At 37.1% G+C, this 20,674-nt stretch overlaps 1 protein-coding gene across 2 annotated transcripts; it reads right to left on the minus strand.

Moving 5' to 3' along the window:
- Positions 1 to 149: 149 nt before the first annotated feature.
- MFSD11 (major facilitator superfamily domain containing 11) lies at positions 150 to 20,272 on the minus strand. Of its 2 annotated transcripts, XM_038165343.2 has the most exons (14): positions 20,027 to 20,272; positions 19,644 to 19,834; positions 18,127 to 18,182; positions 17,021 to 17,128; positions 16,506 to 16,585; positions 16,311 to 16,407; positions 14,043 to 14,101; positions 11,971 to 12,112; positions 11,319 to 11,359; positions 10,257 to 10,322; positions 8,196 to 8,321; positions 7,123 to 7,297; positions 5,992 to 6,127; positions 150 to 4,699 (listed from the first exon to the last, which is right to left on the minus strand). In XM_038165343.2, the coding sequence occupies exons 1-14, from the start codon at positions 20,034 to 20,036 to the stop codon at positions 4,535 to 4,537; spliced, it is 1,452 nt and encodes a 483-aa protein (XP_038021271.1). In that variant the 5' UTR covers positions 20,037 to 20,272; the 3' UTR covers positions 150 to 4,534. The 2 variants fall into 2 exon arrangements, with proteins under 2 accessions (XP_038021271.1, XP_071881769.1); XM_072025668.1 differs by lacking the exons at positions 150 to 4,699; positions 5,992 to 6,127 and adding an exon at positions 6,256 to 6,298.
- Positions 20,273 to 20,674: the final 402 nt, after the last annotated feature.

The following is a 20,674-nucleotide window of genomic DNA, read 5'->3' on the forward strand; positions in this document are numbered from 1 at the left end:
GGCCCTTACAGATGACAAAATACTTCAGAGATCCATCAGTTCAGACCATCTCTTTTCCTTTACAAAGTTGTTCCCCCACCACCACCACCCTGGAGTGTTTAAAACAGTTTAAGAGCAATTCAGATGACTTCACCAGCACATTAACAAAATCATTGTCTGTCATTTTTATTTGCGTGGCTGTGACCATATAAAGAAATATAATAGAGGCTGTTTTCATTTGATACACTTGAAATCAGTGTTTTCATTAAGATAAATGTGAGCCTGTTCTCAATTAATGCATCATCAATTCAAACATAAACACACCTTCTATAAAAGTAAAAAAAAATCTCAACCATTAGACTTAAAATGAATTTGACAATGTCAAAGTGTAAAGAAATGACAGGATAGCTCAGAAGAGGACATTCAACAACAGAAGTAACTAAGACAGCAGAGAAAGCATGAAACAAACAGAAATTGAGTTAATTCCAGCAGCTGCAGCTATGTGCCCAAACTCAACTGCACAAAGCATCCCCTCCACATGCCTGCTGGGAAGCGTTATCCTCAGTTCAGTCTCGTTCTGTTCCTCTTTAGGGCAGTTTCTTCCACTGTCATTAGTGCTTCTCTTGTGGCATCAACATAATTTCCAAAATTAAGCTTATCAAAGTGTCATTCTGAATTTATCTGCAAAAACAACAGCCAACAGAGACTCACCCCTGCTCCTGAACCAATGCGGACACATCAGAATGACAAGCAGCTAACTTCTTGACTTCAGCTCCACCTTTAACTCTGCCTTTTTGGTTTTCTTCCTTTTGCTGACAGCAAACAATTAAACATTGCTCTAGAAAACGTGAAGTTCTCTTCATGCGTGGCCTACTTTTCAAGCAGAGGCAAACTCCTAGGCAACCCCCGCAGCATTACTCACTGGCATTTAATGGAGCCTGTCAGGGAGCCACATTCCCCAGCTAAAGCAAGCTAGTGGGGTTAGCAGAAAGGCAAGTGGAGCTTTCTCAGTCTGGTCAACTCATGCAAGGCCCCAGATTTACAGTTTTCTACACTAAAATTATTATTCACAAAGCTCAACCAACAAACGCCACCAGGAAGGTCTTTCCCATACAGCTTAAACTGGTCACAAAAATGTAAGGAACTTTACCAGCAGACTTGTAGCTTTTAAATAGGCACACCACAGGAGGGCTTCTACTAAGACAGGACCTCAGTAAAAGTCACGGCTTCCCCCCAAATATCCCTTATTAGTTTAGATGTATCAGCAGAAGATTATAAAGATCAGACTTAAAAAGAACATTTTAGAAATGATTCCCTTCTTTATCTCAGCTTTCTAACATATGTTGTACCAAATGAAATGATCACAACAAAAACAAGAAGGACATAACTTAATTATGAACAAGGTCTAAAGCTGTAGAAATTCTCTTTGCATACATTCATATTATATCAGAAGGAAATCCAACTGGCAAGACAAAAATATAGATATGTTTATACGATATGCATGAAAGACTAATTTACAGCAGCTTCTTTGGCACTCAGAAGTCATGAATATCGGTTTTCATTTCCTCTTAGCATTTGTTTGAAAAACTTGGATGTGATACGTCAGGATATTAGACTTCAGTAACAATGTAAAAGGATACAAGCAGCAAAAGAGATGTTTTTAATAAACCTAAGCAAATTAATGTGTACTTTCACTTAAAGATAAAATCTCTAACATAAAACAAAACCATGATAGCACAAATACAGCAAAAGCCTTTTTTCAGATCCCACTGAAATAAACAGTAAGCTTACAACTCAGATTAATGTGAAATTGTTCAAAGATCAAGGAAGCGAAATGAATGGGGTATCATCTCAGGGCTGGTAAATACTGATAAAAAGATTAAGAGATGGAATGATAATGGATGCCAGCATTCCTATTCTTCATACTGCTCTACCAAAAATTCTGACCAAGCTATTGAGTTCTGCTGTGTGGATTTTTATTACCCAACAAATCAAGAAAATAAGTGAAAGGCAATCATGTGTCATGGCCAACTTGATTAACTGAGAACAGTTTCTTAAGATCAAAAGGTACAAGGTACACTTCGATAGTTAATAGTAAAATAAAAAATGAAATCCACGAAATTCTCTAAACTGCATCACAGATAGCCTTGTAAAACTTGTCAGAGCAATAATACTTCACTTCAATAACCCAATAAATAGTTCTGAATGACCTTCTAATATCATCCAATATTGAGTCAGACCAAGCAGAACAGAAAGAGGGGAAAAACGAGTAAGACATCTGATTCACATACACACTGAACGTGCACAAGTCCTAGTTCATTAGGATCCCTGAAAGCCGGTTTCGAAATGCTTGCTGAAGCTACACAAACTTAGAGATTTCCTTCAATTTCTAATAAAATACTTGATATGATTCTTATGCTGCAGATGAACACCACAGCAGTTCATTAAAAGGGATCAATTTTAAAAGCAACCTCATGAGAGGCATTACCTAGCTAAAATTAAGCTGCATCATTTTAAATGAGTTTGTAAGTTACTCATTACCACAAGACCTGAGAATCATTTTCCCTTCCCATGTACTGTAGGACAAAGTTGTTTCTTGTGGACGTTCAGTCCTTCTCTTGTTGATATGTACAGCAAAAACAGGTCCCACAAATAATCAGACAGAAAAGAACTCCGTATCTTAAAAAAAAGACTTGATCACTTACAGTATTTGGGAGAAAATACAAATACATAGCAACAAGAGAAGTGTCATCACTGACAGTGTCCTGTCATCCACGATGTATAACCTACCACCTAAGATGTATACCTTCAGGTGTTCAAGTTATAAATAGTATGGTTCCAATTACAGGAGAACAGGAGTGGATAAGAGCATTAGAGTGCTGCTACTCACTTTTGACTGAATACTGAACATCCAGTTTGACAAATTGGAATGACTTCAATAACCCCTCAGTCAACGTGTGCTTTTTTTTTTCCTTAACATTATTCATTAAATCTCCTGGGAATACACAAGGGCTTTCCTGCCTGTCCTTACATTTCTTTGCTTGCCAAATGTTCAGGTGCCCTCTAATCCTCCCTAACACCCTCTGAACTAACTCACAGCAAGAACCTGGAGTGAATTTAAAATCTTTCTGTCTGCCTCTAAAATAATTCTTTGCTATTTTATTGTGCATGAAGACAGCTGTGCTTCACGGGAGTAGTGTTGCATGCCCTGTGAGAGTAAAAGTGACAGCAAATGTCACGGGAGATACTGCACTCCCTCAACAAGTCCAACCTTGGGTACACCTACGTAGTTATGACATGTAGGAGCTACTGACAAATACTCTGAGTCAACTTTTTTTTTTAAATGTCTTCAAAAATAAGACATTTGCATTCTGACTCTACATAAAAAGGCTAACAGTACTTTTCTAAAAATAGGAGTGTCGAAAGACACGCCTTTCTCAGTCTTCCATATCTGCTCTCAGCTGCATCTTGTCTGCTGGATGGAAACAATGCTGCAAGAATTAAAGTCATGTAGATGGATAAAATCAAGGTGGTTTTGCGTTTGCTGCCTACATTAGACTACCATCTACAACAGTTCTGGATTAAGAGTTAGTTGCTGTGCTATTCAGCTTGTTTTCACATTTTGCAGAATGAGATTACAGTACAGTATTCCCAAAATATAGTGAACGAAACGCTTACGTCAATCACCTCAGGTATTTTTAGACTATGCTGTAGAATAAACACCACAAGATTATTCTTACAGTTCACATTCTGGGTCTGTTTGACAATGCTTCCATCACAGATTACGATGAAGGTTTCAGCAAACTCAAAAGGACTATTTGGAAGTCTAAGATGGAAGCCATGCCTTGTGGTCCTTCATATGGCACCACCCTGAGAAAGTTACAGCAGCAACCCCAACGCAGTTCAATGCTGATAGATGCTGAGCCTACAAGCTGTTTCTAAATACCAGTACTTCACAGGATCATGTCTTTAAGATGACTAAGTGAAGCAAATTCTTGTAAACAAGAATTTGAAGACTTTCAGTTAAAGTAGTAAGGCAACATTTCCCACAGAAATACTTCTGCATATCTAATTGCTGAACAAGTCAATGACGAATTCATTTTTCAGTTGTACAGACACACTCTGTAATAACACCTAATGAAAGTATTGCTCGTTCAATAGAAGAACTCAAGTGTCTGCAGAACTAGAACATAGGTAAAAAATAATATATGAAAAAATAATTCTGTAGTGAATAATAGAGTGAAATTAGGCAATTACACCTTCAGAAAGGTACGGCTTAGAACAGAATTGTTCAATACATAAGTCCCTATTTGCTTCCATCTCTAACACGGGATTTTTAAGAGCATGCATACCACACTCAGCTGATTAAAGAAAAAAGGCTATCAGACTTGGCATTTTTTCCTCCCATGTTTCGTGTTCAGTTAGACTGATGGCAGTTTAGGAGTAGCTTCCTCCATCTTAATCTCTTCAACTCGATCTTTTCACCTTCTCACATCACTTGGCAGTAGTGTGCCTCTGCTTTTCCTTACGTTGGACTACGTGTGGTGTATCTAGATCAAATGCTGCTGTACTCAGAGCCACGGGCACGAAGAGCCGCTGCTTTCCACTCCACTGTAAAGAAGGTGACTGTTCCGAAGAAGCCCACAATCACCATGATGAGAAGTTGCCACTGCAGAAGGAAGTAGTTGCTGTAGAAATATGCAACTGCTGCACAGATGGACTGAGAAAACAAAAGCAAAGATAAAGACCGTATGTGTAGATATCCAGTCCAGCATTGGTATAAGGATGATCAAAGTGATATATGAACTGATACACATAGTTAACATGCATCCCTTGATACACTTTTTTAGAAGGTATGCCATCTTAAACTTCATTATACCTCAACATATGCCTTGATTTCATATACAACAGATTTAGTTTTAACTTGTTATTTAAATAGCATAAGCTATAGAAAGCGAACACCACATCCAAAAGCGTGTGTTGCATAGCAAGTGCAGCTCTCTGGTATTTCAAAACATTTTGTCTGGAAGCAACACAGCCAAGGCTTTAGGACAAAATCCAGAAAACCTATTTTCAGTTTTACAGCATCACAAAATATTCTATACCAAAATAGCTGGAAGTTTTGACAGGCATTGCTGCTCGCTTGCAGTATATCCTTTTTAAGGGTAAAGTTTTCATTAGAGCTTGCATAAAGAATCTACCTTTCCTGTCTATCTCAGATTTTAAATATCACTGAGAAGATATATAAGATGGAGCGGTGCACCAGAAAAAAAAATATCACAGAAGATAAAAGCCCTAAGGCAAGCAATGATAATCTTTTAAACTGGACACACCCTGGACTCTCCTCCCAGCACTAATTTACTATGGCGTGACCATCCATGAATAGTTTCAATGCCTTGTACCTCAGTTTTCCTACTGACACCTCTGATTAACACAGATCTTAACCCATCAGTATCAAACAAGGTTAATTCCTGTGAGCAAAGTGATCTACCCAAAACACACATATGAAGACTTTTCACTGAGTCTCCAGCTAGCATAAATCCATCCATTTTGGCATTATGACAACTTAAAAACAGGTTAAAAAAATATTTTTCTTTTGTCTGCATACCCACCTGGTAACGCCCAATGACATAACAACACCTGCAAACTCTCCAACCACTACTTAAACTTTTTTTCCTTTTAACTCAATCCTGTAACTAAAAACTTAAGTAAATAAATTCCATAGACAAATATTTGCATAAAACCTCAAACCTGCTTAACTGTGCAAGTCTTCTGACATTAAACAAGAGTTTCCAGTATTTCTAATCTCCCTCACAACTTGTAATAGCAGTTTGATTACATAATCACAGCAAGCTATACAATCAAGCTACTCCTACTTGAAAACTCTTCTGTGAAAAGCCGGTTCACATCCTTTGTGGAAATAACATTTTCTTGAGCTCAATAAAGAAGCCAACATGATACTTCAATAATATTCCAACAACCTTACATTCAAAAAACTGTGAGAGGTAGTACCTGAACAAACTTAAAGATGGCAAAGGCAGGAGCACTGTCTTCAGAATACAGGAATCCTAAAATGCTGAGGAGTTGGGTATTAAAGCAGCTGTCTCCCAGGCCCAACAGAAAGCTGCAGAATATGGCCACCTCTTTGCTGAAGGAAAAAGCAAAACAAATTTGAGAATCATTCATTCAAACAGCTTACACAGCTACAAACTAATGTATGAGCCTACGAACTATTTTTTGGCAGACTTACTTGGAAATGGAGAATGGAAGAAAGTTATCAAACTTTAAATTTCACTGGAAAAGAACTGGGAACATTTGGCTGGCAAAAAGAATAGTTTCATCAGATTTTAATCTCTTGAATGCCAAGACTTCTGTTAGTATTACCAACAATTGATTCTAAACTGAATTAGAATTGCTAAAAACTCATTTTGGTGCCTAGAGCCACAAAGCCCACATGGTAGTGATCGAAAGCTAAGACACATATGGTAAAGTCACAGAAACTGTGGGAATACGAAAGAAAGACCAATTCATATTGCAGAACGATACTCCAGTTAAAAAAAAAAAAAAAGGTGCCTGTACAGGCACAAATGCTTATGATTGCATCTTAGCAGCTGTGCCTGCACAAACTGACAACATGAGCTTCATGCAAACTGGCAAAGATACACCCCAAAAGAAGCTTGCAGTGATGAGATAAGAAAGCTCCCTATGTTCTTCCCCTAACATTGAGCAGTATAAGACAGGCAGAGCACGGCTCAAACTAGATCAAGTGGACTTCAACAAAGAGCTTTCAAAGGCTTTGGAAACTAGAGCTAGAGGACAAGGCTGGTGCTCTATGCTATTGTAAAACTGAGCCCAACAGTTAAACTGAGTTCCTGACATCTAGCACTACAGTTGTTGGTCACACCCATAAGAGTCATGTTCTCAAATGGCATAATTGCTGCCAAATATCCTCATGCTTTTTTAAATTCTTAAAATGAGTGTACACTGGTAGAATATCTAACAAATATACCAAGAACTCCCAAAAGCCTTTTCTACAGGCTTAGTCTCTACAAAGGGAAGCAGCTTCAAGGAGTTTTCTGTTAGAAGCACAGGCTGTTTATATACATCTTGAGATATACCAGCCAGAGCAAAGAGCTTACATACCTTGGAATCATATAAGCAACACCATCTGTTCCTTCCATGGGAGCAATAGGGGCATCACTTGGCATGTTTATAAAAATTAAATAGAAGGCTATGAAATGAATAATGATGCCTAGCATCACAACAGGGTTCCTGCCAAAGCGATTATTCTTGCTCAGTAAACCAAAGATTCCTCCACCTGTAGAAATGGAAAAGGTCAAATAATTAAACCAGAACTGAAGAGATAAAGAACAGAACCAAACTTAAAATACTGAAAACTGAAAAAGGATGAAAACATGCGGCAACTTTCCCCATGTTAAATGAAACCAGCCCCAAGGAGTTTGCCAGCTCTGCCAGACGACAGAACCTCTGGGTTGCTAGAGATGTCTGAGAAAACGTAGGCAGGGGATTTATCAGATGAGTGCTGAAGACAACACTTAACCTTTTTGCAAGATATTTTGCCAGGCTACTGTTTCCTCCAGGATCACAATGTTATGAAGTAAAAAGGGACAACCTTGTTTTTAGCTTTAGTAGTTGCAAAAGCATGCATCTCTCTATGCAGCCAAGCTACTTGCCAACAGAAAATATGTTTAAATGCTGCAATACTTGAGTTTAAACAAGAACTATATATTAATACTATCTATATTCAGTTTTATTTAAAAATCAAATATCATTTAACACAAGCTTTTAAGAAAAATCTTGCGTATTTAATGAAAAACAGTTATTTAAATAATAAATGTAAAGAGAATACAATATAAGAGCAAAATATCAAAAATGCTGAAAATTACCAAATGCAAGTTTCTCCCATCCTAAATTTTGTGTTCCTGTGCACTAACCCAAGAACACCACAAAATCTTAAGATTCATAGCCAGCAGTATTTCACATCCTACTTTGCATTCATTTTACATGGCGTACGATATAATTCACAGTGCAATAAAGAACCATGCTGACAATTTTATTTGAGATTTTATTTTTTGTTCATGTAATCGTTGCTAAAAGCTTGAAAGGCACTATTCAGCCAAACAAAAAAAAACATTTTGAATAACTACAACATCTTAAACCCTTTCTCCTCTAGAAAGTGGTAAGTTTAGACTCACCTAAAATTTCTCCAACGCCAATAAAAATACCAGAGAGACCAATAAGGCTTTTCTCGTCACCACCAAACCTATTCACAGCACCAATACATGTTCCATATACTCCAGAAAAGAATGTTAATTCCAAACCTTTGAAGAAAACCAAACAAAACTGACAGATGAGCTATTACAAAGCTAATGAAAAAACATTGTGTCTAAATGTTTTTCCCCTAAAGTAACTTTCAAATACATATTTTAATGAGGTAAACATAACAGAATGAAACGAGGATTTTTAAGCTAGGTAATTACAATAATTTCCTATGCCAGTTTATGTAAACATTAGAAAAAACTGCCACTCTAATTAGTGTCAGATGCACTTAGAGTCAGTACTGCTGCTGTTGACAGTTCCTGTATACCCTTAATATATAGTTTGCATCTTTAATTCAAGATCTTTGGAGTTTCATTCAAATGGAAAGCACCATGTGAAACAACACTTAAAATAACCGAGGAAATGAAGCAATTTCAGTTTAAGATGGTTTTCCCTAGATTATAGTATTTGTAAGACCCCTGCATCTCCAAATCCCAATAAATAGGTAGTATTTCTAGACTGAATTGCTTACTTTTTCCAAACACACATAATGAACTAAAACTGAGCAAGAACAACTATTTTTTAAAATTCTTCTTTCTTTCTATTGTCATTGTTGTGAAGAAAAGTAATGTAGCTGAGCCCAACAAAAGGAACCGGTGTTAAAATACTAGCTTCTTAAAAGAAGTTATATTTAAAAGAATATAAAGTGTAATGCTTAATAAAAAAAGTTATAAACTAAATCTGTTTCTCATTCACCTGTCTTTTTTTATTGCAAAAACACAGTACACCATTTACTGGTCTACCAGTAGCAGGATATCTGACATGGTGTGTGAACTGCACAGCCTCAAAGCTGTGATCAGTCTTATTAATCAGACCATATTGTGGGGGGATGTAAAAACTTTTGTTGACCTTAAACTGAGCTTTCCTATAAACTGGCAATATTGACCAAGAGCCACCAGATGGCAGCAGATGGTTCTTCCAAGCTGAACTGACTTTTCCCACATACCTTCAAGACCTATTTCAAATTAATCAGGCAAGACCAAACTCCCCGTTGCCTCATTATCTTGCTTCACATTCCTATTGTATGAGGACTTCAAGTTAATTTGGGTTAACACAACACTGGAAATGCTGTTAAGTAACTTGCAACTCAAATTAGTAGCTCTTAAGTCAGTTTGCACCACTATCACTACTTCCACTGGAAAGTGACTGCAAACTTTGGCAGACCTTATGGCACCATTTCTAATTTATTCACATTTTAAAGTTTCTTTTCACCTACAGGACTTAATTTTTCATAATAGAAACTCAGAGTTGAGGTTTGAAAGATACATCTATCTTTCCGAAAACTTAATTTGAATATTTTGAACATTTTATTTATTTTTGTGGAAGAAGTGCTTTAATATACAGCAAAAATAAATGCATTTTTATTCTACAGCTCATAATTTGGTCTAACGATGGCAGGTCAAGTTTAACTAAAGTTGATAAAAAGAGAGCTCCTACCACTGTAAATACTAAAGACAAAAATGGCTTAACTTTTACTTAGTCTTTGTTTTAGCCTAGGTTCTATTGGGAAATTCCCCACATCTCATTACAAGCCTAGTGAAGGTGATACTGAAAGTGTAATCTGCAAAAATTGTAATTCAAATGCAATGTAGTTGGATTGAATATAAACTATAACCTACTGATAGCACAACACCAAATTACATTAAAATTAGCCACATAAATTTTGCCTAACTCTCAATTTGGGTGACCCTGAAGTGTATCAAAACAAGTATCATATGCCAGTGTTAGCAGCGTTAGGTACACCTCTCCTCTCGTACAGAAACACTTTCCAGAACATAGAAATGCCAAAAACGAGTAACTCATTCAAAGATAACTGAAATGTTCAAGTAACATTTGTGGAGATACAGAATCACAATTCACTTTATTTGGTTATTGGTTAAAATCCCTAACAATGCCCCAACACTGCTACATCATTACACACTCTGCTTGCTTCATACCTGTGTAGGCTGTTGTAACACTGAGAAGCAGAATCTCCTTGGTGAAGCTTAGCTTTACAGATCTCTCTATAAAGACATAATAATAGAAATTAATACAACTTCCACTAACATTATGAAGAGTATCTGCACTTTCTTTTTCTCTTTGCTTAAAGCAGAAATAAGTTGAAATTATTCAAACTGTGACTTTACTGAAATAAAAAAAAATTACAGAGTGCTAAACAGACAGACCTTGACTTGTGCTTTTAAAAAAAAAAAAAAAAAAGGTTTGATCCTAAAACTTTTTTTTGTAAGAAATGTGAGAGAGGGAAATATTAAAGCAGGAGATGCAGTTTTCAAACAACCTCAGAATTAGCAGACAGTTTTTTTGTTCTTGTTTTTTCCTTAAACTCACTGTATTTTTGTACTCTCAGTTCATGGTGATTATCTCCAAAAAAGAATACATACTTTTTTTTTTCCATGAAGGTCTCCATGTTCTCAAAACAAACAGTCACTAACATGCCATATCAAACTTTGTAAAACTGTGGACAGTCCAGTTCAAAAATGTTGACTTAAATGGTATCATTTGGTGACAAAATAAAACAATATACAACTTCTCTACTAACAAAACAGCATAAAGGAGAAGAGAACTTCACTTTCATGCACTAGCTTTCCCAAGCAGTGACCTGCTGTTTTTGAGCTTATCTGTATAAGTCACTGTAAATCTTTGCTTGCAGTCCAACTTTGTTTCTATGATACAGCCATCTGGAAGGAGCACTTCTGAAGCATAAGAAGCCAGCCCAATATCCATATAGAAAACTGAATTCTTATGAGGCTCAGAATTCAGTCCCATAACCCTATGTGAGCGGTCATTGCTGGTCTGAAAACCATTGCCATTTATTTTCTCCTGTAGACCAGACCTGAAGTTCTATATTTGAAGTGAAATAACTTCTTAACCTCATCTGCCTGCAATTTTTTTTTTGTTCTCAATGATTTGGACATGATCACACCTCAGCAGAATCATGGAAAGTTGTAAAAGATATGTTAGTATTTTTTTTGAAGCAACTCATTTTAAATAGTACTTACTAAAGGCATCCACTGCTTTTGTCATTTTGTTTTGTGCAGACCTGGGGAAGCAAATGACTCAGTCAAAATGGGAAAAGAATAGCCACATTTCATTGCCAAGCTGGAAAGCAACTGAACTCATTTTTCAAAGTGACTGTATATTTTTAGGCCAGCATTATATACCAGAATATGCCAATATATTGTTAGAAGTTTGAGACTTTAAACTACTGACCACAAGTTGTATTTGCTTTCTGGGCAAGTGAATGCCATTCAAAAATTAACCTACTCAACAGACCTTCTTCTGAGCATTTTTCACAATGAGCACTTTTTTCACTACTTGTTCATGATGTTCTAACAAATTCATTGTTCTTTTAATTAAACAAAGATATCTAATGTATCTAATGTAAGATATCTAATCTAAAATGATGTCTCAGACAAAACTGGACGGAATCTGTCTGCCTACCTAAGCATGTCTAACGTATTCAGCTGTGGCATCTATACATTTAGAGAAGATGCAACAAACGTATCCGTATGCAAGAGAACTTATAAAAAGGAAGGGAATAATTTCTACTTGTTACATCTCTTAACCTGGACTGATGAGGGTAAGAAAGATGATGAAAGGTAGCTATATGTTTAACAATCAGCAAAGAAAACACTTGCCATAAACACTTACGAGCTTTCCCCTGGGATTTCATTAGTAGAATCTGCCTCCCCTGGAGCTTTTGTGTCCTCTTGTTTCCTAATCAGAAAGAAGAGAACTGTGCCCACCAGACTGATAACAGTCAGCGCAATGAAGACAGTTCTGCGATCGCTCTCTGGAAAAGCAAGTAAGAGTCATAACTAGATGTGCAGAAGTAATTCAAAGTAAGACAACTACCCCCACAGAACTAATATAGGGATACTTCATTGTGTTTAAAATGCATACCAATTTTCAAAACTTACGTTGCATATGGAGCAAAAAGAACCCAGCTGCTGTTAAATTCCTATCTCAGTTTTATGATGCTCATAAAATATTGTTATGTTAAAGAGCGTTCCTTAATTCTCTCACATGCTATAGCCAAGGAGGAGCCAATTAGCAATGGAAGTGCATAAATTATTAGAAGAATAAAGTATGTCTTTCAAGACTTGTATAATTTAGAGTAGAGATGACAAGCTATGCCAAAACCTTTCAAATTTCTAAAAAAAACTCTTACCAGCATCACAAATGTTAACACTGTAACATCAAACTGTTAGGCCTGTAAACTACAAAGGCCTTAAAACCACTGAAACCTCAATAACTGACGCAGGACATAATGTGTAGATGGAAGAAGGTAACTACTGCCCTCTGCACCTGCTCTGGCACACTACTCAACTTGTTTGGCATAGGAAAACCTGCAACACCAAAGTCATTCCTATTTGCAAACATTAGTGAGGGGAAAAAAACACCAAGAAACAGCAAATAACTGTGACAGAACTAATTAAAAACCTGAGGACATTGCCTATGCTTATATGTACCGCACTTTAGCTTAAAGGTAAGCAGGAAGCTGTTCTATGGCAATTAAAAATAACCAGTGAATGATTATAGATCAAGAAGAAAATGTCTATAATGTTCTCATAGAGGTAGTAAAAGGAAGGAGGAATTGATTTTTAAACAATGTCAAACCTTCCAAAACCTACAGCTATCTTTTAATAAAGAGAAGTCTCAAGACATCAAGAGTGTCTTCCATTTAAAGATGAAGGTAAATGTAACAGCAGAACTCTGATAATAAATCGCTGTATTCTGTGGTTAGCAAGGGCAATGAAATCTAGAATGCACAGAACTTCAAGGCCTCCTGCACTTTCAGTAGCGTTCAAGTCTCTGTGCTAAAGATGATGGAATGTGGGAGCTGACCTTTCAAAACTAACCTGTGCATTGCTACCAAGCCCACGTCTGTAGAGAACCTGAGAAGATATATCTAACAGAGACATTACTCATTTCAACAGAGCAGCATTTCTAAAGCATGATAATTATCATTTAAAAGTTAAAATCTTATTCCTGATCGAACAACTTTTCTAACATATAAAAGACAAGGCTATTTCTGCTGTAGTCATTCAGCTAGATATTTTAGTTTGTAAGACCACAATAATAATAAAAAAAAAACCCTCTCACAATCATTACAGACCAGGTCAATTAACCCTGTTTATTAATAAATTTCCAGCAATTTTTTTTGGGGGGGTAATTAAAATCTTACAATTTGCTCTGTTTTCACTATTGCAGCTTTCTTAGCAGATAGCCCTACACAGCTTGCCTTACTGACTTCAGCAGTTGCCAGAAAACTTTATTCCTTTATTTCATAGGTTAATCAGTCTCCAATCTGATTTATAAGGGTGATCTACACTGGGAACTTACTCTGGAATGGGATAGCATTCATATTAAACACAGGCATTCCAGAACACCTTTCCCAACAAACATAAGTGTTTTGGCATGCGTGTGCACAGAGGAAAATCCCAGGGTAGCTACCACAGAAAACTTCATTCTGAACTAGCACTCTGAACAACTTTGTAGGAAATATCCTAAAAGAAGTTATCCGAAGAGCACTGCATGCAGAAAACCAACATACAAAATACAAGGGCTGTGCATACTGTGGAACACTGAATCAAAACATCCTCTAAAAATACAGTCTATTGGGAATTGTAGAAGTTTCTTGCTGCTTTCCAGTTATTTCATATGTTTGTTCATGTTACTATACACTGAAGGATAGTTTCCCACAAAGAAGTAATACCCACCTGTTATGTAAGTTTTTCCTTGCCAAGCAAAGTATATGTAGAGGTTTCCAAAAAACAAGCTGCAAATAAAAAAGACAGCACAGGTAAGCAGCACTTTCTGTGGTTAGATTAAGGTTATAGCATCATGGTAATACTATTATATGCAAAAGTAGTGAAAGAATTGTGAAAGAAAAAGAAGCTAATCATTCTCCACATCAACTGCTAACTCCATACAATATTTCAAAGAGATTTTTTTTGCCATAATAGTAGGCATTCATTTTTAGGAATCAATACACAACAAGATAACAAAACCAAGGAAATTAACCATCTAAGTTGCCTCTCTCCCTGATTTTGTTGAGCATAGCTTAGAAAATTGGCCTATCTATAGAAAGAATGTTGCAGTGCTTCCCTAGCAATCACGTGCCTTGCCTGAAATATTGGCCCAGCAATGCTAAATTGGTTGTCAACAGCTCGAGGGAAATTCTGTTTCTACCTATAGTTTCCTGAAGTACATTAACTCACAATGAACAATGACTCAAAACAGCCTAAGAGTGAAGCTTCCTCATGTAAAGCCATGCATTTTATTTCCTGTAAAGCACGATTAGTTGGGATTGTAGAAATTGCTCCTCTGGTAAAGTACCAAGATGTTAATTCCTGAACATGAAACTTAAAGGACACAACAAGCACACCACTGCCTCATACTGATGTTCCATTAATGCAGCATTCTATCTCCCCAACAGTATTAGCAAGGCAATTTAGCACAAGCTCAGCAGCCCAAACACTGTGATTCATTCCCCTCATTACCTCCCAATATCCAGAATTACTGTACAAGCAGTGGTAAGAGGTATCTGCCTTCAGGATACATTTGTGGACCTGCCATCAATGAATTTCTTTGCTCCCTTTTGGTTTTGCTGACACTGCCCAACTTCAAACTCTCCTGTGGCAGCAAGTTCCACAAGTTTATAATCCGTTGTGGGAATAAGCACCTAGGCTGTTCCAAACCAATCCTCCTCCAGCCTCACCAAGCAACTAGAGCTCCAGCATTTGGTGAGTAACAGCTTTACACCCAGCTCATCTGCCACCTTCATGTTTTGGTAACCTATGAGCAACCCTCCTCAGCCACCTTCTCTCCAAACTGACTGGCCCAGCCTTTTTAATGTCTCTTCAAATCTAGAGTTCTATTTTCAAGCACGTTGCTGTTATTTTTCCCTACATTTAAACTGCATTACATTCTCCCAAGATGGATAAACCCTATCTGCACAAAACATTCAGGGGCAAGGTTTCTTAAGGCAGGAACACAGCATCCACTGCCCTTCTTGAGGCTGAACATTTTGTTGGCTTTTTTTAGTTGCTGCAACACATTGAGCTTAACTTCAGAGAACTATCAACAAAAAACATACGCTTTCTTCTCTGACTTCCAGCTGCCAGTTCTACCTTCAGCATCTTCCTTTTGGAAGCTCATCAGGGAGCAGCATGGTTCAACTGCTCCCTCAGGGCGAGAAGGCTAGGAGCCAAGGGGGGGTAACACAGCCAGCTGGGAAGGTGCCTTACCAGCTAGAGGCCAACTCCACGTCCCCAGGTAAAGAAAGCCAAAAGATAGACTGTAGATAGGGTCACCCAAGAGACCAGAGCATCAAACAAGCTTGTGGTGATAAGGCAAGCCAGAGATCAAGACAAAAAAAACAATCCACAGGCCAGAGTCATAATCAATAATTGCCACACAGGTCCACAGTAACAATGCAGAACTAATATGGGAAATCAGTTTGTGGATTGTGGTCCAGATCAACAGGGCTTAAACCAGACGCAGGCATGCATGTATCTGAACTGGAGACCAGTTCTCCTCTAGCACAGCTCCAGAAGAAGTAAGGGCTCAGCACTGAGCTTAAATGGGGGCACATGGGTGGGGTGGGGAGGTGGTGGTCCCAAGTGAAGCAGTTCAAGGTCATTAGGGCTCATTAGTACACTCAGGATCCTCAAACAAATTAACACAGCCCTCCGAAATCAACAAGATTTCTGTTACATACACCAAATGGTCCCAAAACTGAAATGTGTATTTTTAGCACATCAAAGCCGAGACTTGCAATAGGTAGCTCTCATTTGCTGTTCTGTAATGCACAATAGCAACAGTATTTTTGCTTCTAACTTTCCCTTCTGCTTCATTGACTGCAACATGCCAGTGGAGGTTTTTTGTTTTTTTGGTTTTTGTTTTTTGATGCAGTCTACCATTTATCAAAAAATATAAAAAGTAGAAAGCGTACACAACCAAAAATATTAACAAACAAAGATTACCTGGACTGTAAGAGTGCCCAAAATACTCCACTGTTCCTTCCAATGCTGTTTTCATCAGAATTTACAGTCAAGCAATTTCCCTGTGCTGTCCATAGTACTGTCATATACAAAAGATATTGGTCAAGAAATAGAAGTGTTTTAGAGATATATTCAAATATAGCAAAGAATAGTGAGCAGGGTAAGAGCAACGCTTACCAGCAGCTGCAATGCCAATAAAAACAGAAGCAGTGTAGAAACTCCACGTAGAAGGTTGGATAAAAACTGCAATGTACAAGCTGGAAGAGAACAGATCTGTTTATTGAATGTAGACTTAAAGTGGACAGAATTCTTTGACAAATGGGTGTCTCACTTGGCTTCTTCTAAATCCTCTACTGTCACCCAAATGACCTTGGAAAATAGTTAAGGTCATGTGTGAAAAAGGTAAGCTTTTAACTCCACCAGGCGTGCAGAATGTTGTTACTGTAGCCATTAACCTGAGACCACAAACTGAAATCCACAGTCAGCAAAGTCCGGAAATGCTGAGGAAAAAATGGACTCTGTTTCCAGTAGCCTGAAGGACCTTGAAGTTACTCACCTCCTGACACCTACACTAGCTCTGCGAGACACTCCGCTTAGCCAGTGCAATTTCATGTATGGCAGAGTACTTTCATGTGAAAAAATGACAGAAAGATATTTCAAAGAAAGCAGACAAAATCAAAAATAATACTTGCCTATAAAATAGGCCACTAACAACCATGGAGAGTTGAGGTCCCACTATTGCAACCACTGAAGGTGAGAAAAGGTTTGATGCCGAGAATACTCCATAAATAATGGACATGCTGCATAAATAAAAAACAGAGATGGTTAAGTACTTAAAATACAGGTTATAAATGCAGCTGGTTTAAGAAGACTGCTTAGTTGATTTCTAAGTATCAGTATAGATAACTTATGTAACTGCCTAACTTTCATATTCAAACATTCCCTTCCTTTCTCTTACTAATTACCTGCAATCATTGCACTCTGTCTAGGAATATAGGAGTGTACAATGTTTCTAGGACTGATGAATCACGTCCCAAACTATTGCAGGCCAGCACATCCTGTCATTTACAAGATGGATTTGTCAAATTGTGCCTTACCAACAGTTACTGTATTTTGTGCCCAGTACTTCTACAAGAGAAGGTACCAAAACCTCTTTCATCTATTATTGAGGTTTTCAGCGTCTGTCAAATACACCATGGAAATTGTATAGATATATTTTGTGCTAGCAATACTTTTAATTTATATTGAGACTGTAAATCTTTCACAGCAGCAACCAGGTTTTCCTATATGACAGATCAATTGGTTTACAAAAGCTCCCTGATTGTACCTGGTGAGTCTGGCTATGCCAGTGCAATAAACAATCAGATTGGTATTTTGCAGCTTTGAACCTTGCTTCTCTTCTTGTCTTTCTGATTACTCCTTAAACATTTACATTGCAGTATTTCCTGCAAGTTGATCCAAACAACCCATTCTACACAAAGGCACAGAGGTGTACATGGACAAACAACCAAGGCTTTAGCAAGTTTTAAACTTCATTCTTCATCTCCTAAGACAAAAAGCTGAGAATGTGATGACTGCATGTCTTTTCTCCCTACAAAGAAAATATCCAAAACGGGCATGTAGCTCAATTAGAAATTAATAATTCAGGATAAAACTAGACTAAGTGTGAGAATGCCACATTTTAAACTGCTTTGAGTCAGCAGAATGCTAGAATCTCTTGAGATTATATTTCTACCAGATGTAATTATAGCTAGCTTCACCCTGCAAGGAGCAAAGTAGTAAGATCTGTGTAAATTACCTCGTGTAGCCGCTGCCATGAAAATCTGTGCTGTTTAAATTTGTTATAACAGTTTGCTGTGAGGAGAAATCAAATGAAATAATGTTAGAATGTCTCTTGTAATTTGAAAACATTTGCATTAGTTTGAAGTCAGTATTAAATGTTAGAAATCATCATTAACAGACCCTACAAAGTACTTAATTTAGAGTGTTAATTACAACTCACAACACCTCCACACTGACGATGAAGGAGATATTTGGCAGGGAAACATTTATGTTTGAAGCAGTAATAAGTATTTTAGGATTATACTATGATTTCACCAGAGACCTTCAAGTATTTTCCAAAACTTGTTTCACAAAACACCTCTCTTAGATAACTATGCATGACTATCTTCATGTAAAAAGTGGGGGGAAAAAAGGCTGAAGCTGTACTCTTAATTTAGCCTGACTCTTGGACTTCAGCTAAGAGTTTCCATTCTTTCTGTCTTCCTGTCAACACCCTGTTCCGTTTTTTTTTCCCTTGAATCAGCTTTAGTGATCATGAGACCATGTAATGAGCTGGATTCTCTGGCAGATCTTATTGAAAATCACTTTTAATGACTTTAATGACAATACAGTACATGATTGCATGATTACTAGGTCCAGTTCAGTGAGATGCTATAAATTCATGGCATAACAGAACTTCTATGTTTGCTGTCCTGTACTTAAGTACTGATATATGGTATCATGCTGTGCAATGATTTTAACAAGAACTGTTGTAAGCAATTATTTCTATAATGCAAGGAAGGGCATTTATACGTCTGAATCCAGAAAGGATTCTTCTTACACGCAAGAAAAGAGAAGCTCTAAGGCCTGTAAGCTCAAGAGGTATGTTGAAATCTAACAGCCTTTCAAGCATAAAACTATATTGAAAGTAACATCAACAACTAAGTCAGAGGATCTGGTCTATCAGATTCTAAGCATTTAATCAGTAAGAGTGCAGTGTGCTTGTATTAGTAAATGTGGATTATGTTATTCCCAATTTTGCTTCAGCATGCAAAGATGCACAAGATATACTAGCAGTAAATTTCTTCTTCAGATGGAACGTGACTTGGCAGATCTAGCAATTGTGGAAGTCTGACTATTTGTCAGATGTTATCCTCATACCCCTCAATGTCTAAAGAAACTCTAGGAGAAACTACAGACATATTAAAAAGGGGATAATAATAACATCTTAGTCAAATATTCTGAAAGGGACTGTGTAGGAAAATCAGAAATATGAAAGATACAACTGTTAAATATTGCAAGTGTCAAAGCAGACATTGAAGTTCTAACATTTAACATGATTAATTAATTTTCTAAGCAATCAGGCACAGCTACATATGTAGCTATATTAAAGAAATAAACCGCTTAAATATCCAGTTGATCAACTTAATCTAGTTAATGCTAAACCTAAAGAAAGGAGAAAAAATTATGTATTGTATATTAAAAAATCTCCAGTAAAGCAAAAGACAATAAAACTGTGATACAAATGCGGCATGTTTTGAAATTCACACCTACCGCAATATTTCCACATGTTTGAAAAGCCGTAAATATAAACATAAATGAGACTCCCAAAATAAGTACATTGAAAAGTTTTTTTGATTCAGGAGACATTTTGTGTTTTCTTGCCAAGTCCTCAGCTTCAGTCTGGAAAACCTCTATTTCCCTTGAAATAAAGTCCGTTTTCCCTTCAGTTTCCACTGAAAGTCCTGTTTAAAAAAGAAAAAAAAAAAAAGAAAAAGAAAGAAAGAATGCTTCAAAAATTACGATTACTTATTGCTTCTTGTTAGTTCTAACAAGAAATCTAGCGACTGTCTTAAATAATGTACAGCAAAGGCAGTAGCTTGGAAAACAAAAAGGAAAATAAAGGTTCAAAAGGTAACGTTCAAGCTTCTCCCTACCTTCTCCCATGAAGTTAACAGAGCAGGCTGCAGTTACTTCGTGACATCTCTTGCCACCAAACGAAGCTGTTTTCCAAATATCAAGCTAGTTAATCAACGCAGTTTCTTGCCATTGTTCTGGATCAGAATTCCAGCCAAAAGCTGTTAAATCACCTGACAAAGGGAAGATGAGACATTTGTACACACAAGTCATTTCCATGTATGTTGGACAGGAAATCGGGAACATTTCACAATACGGATCAGCTGACCCTGCCCAGAAAGCCCTTGTGCACTATGGGAAATGCAGTTTTATGAAAGTACACTTTTTTTTCTTCTCTACTTGAAAGTGTGGAAATCTGCTGAGTGACTCCTAAGGGCAAAAGATTCCCACTTCAGAGAAACCAATGCTAAGTGCTTCAGTGCTACCAATGCACATGTTCTGCTCATTGCTTCTGCCTTTCATTATCTTAATGATTCAGGAGAGGAAAGTCTTTATAACATTTCACTGCTTTGTCTCAAGCAACTACATCCATTTTTAGCGACGATAAACGCTTAATATTCTGTTGTTTGTTTGTTTTTATGGTATTTTTCGCTAATAAATTCAAGATCAATTGATCTTTTCATTTTGAAGATCTCTGTTAAAATATCAGCAAAATTAAAACAGCGAAT

The sequence above is a fragment of the Anas platyrhynchos genome, chromosome 19 (genome assembly GCF_047663525.1).
Source record: "Anas platyrhynchos isolate ZD024472 breed Pekin duck chromosome 19, IASCAAS_PekinDuck_T2T, whole genome shotgun sequence".
Classification (NCBI taxonomy): Eukaryota; Metazoa; Chordata; class Aves; order Anseriformes; family Anatidae; genus Anas; species Anas platyrhynchos.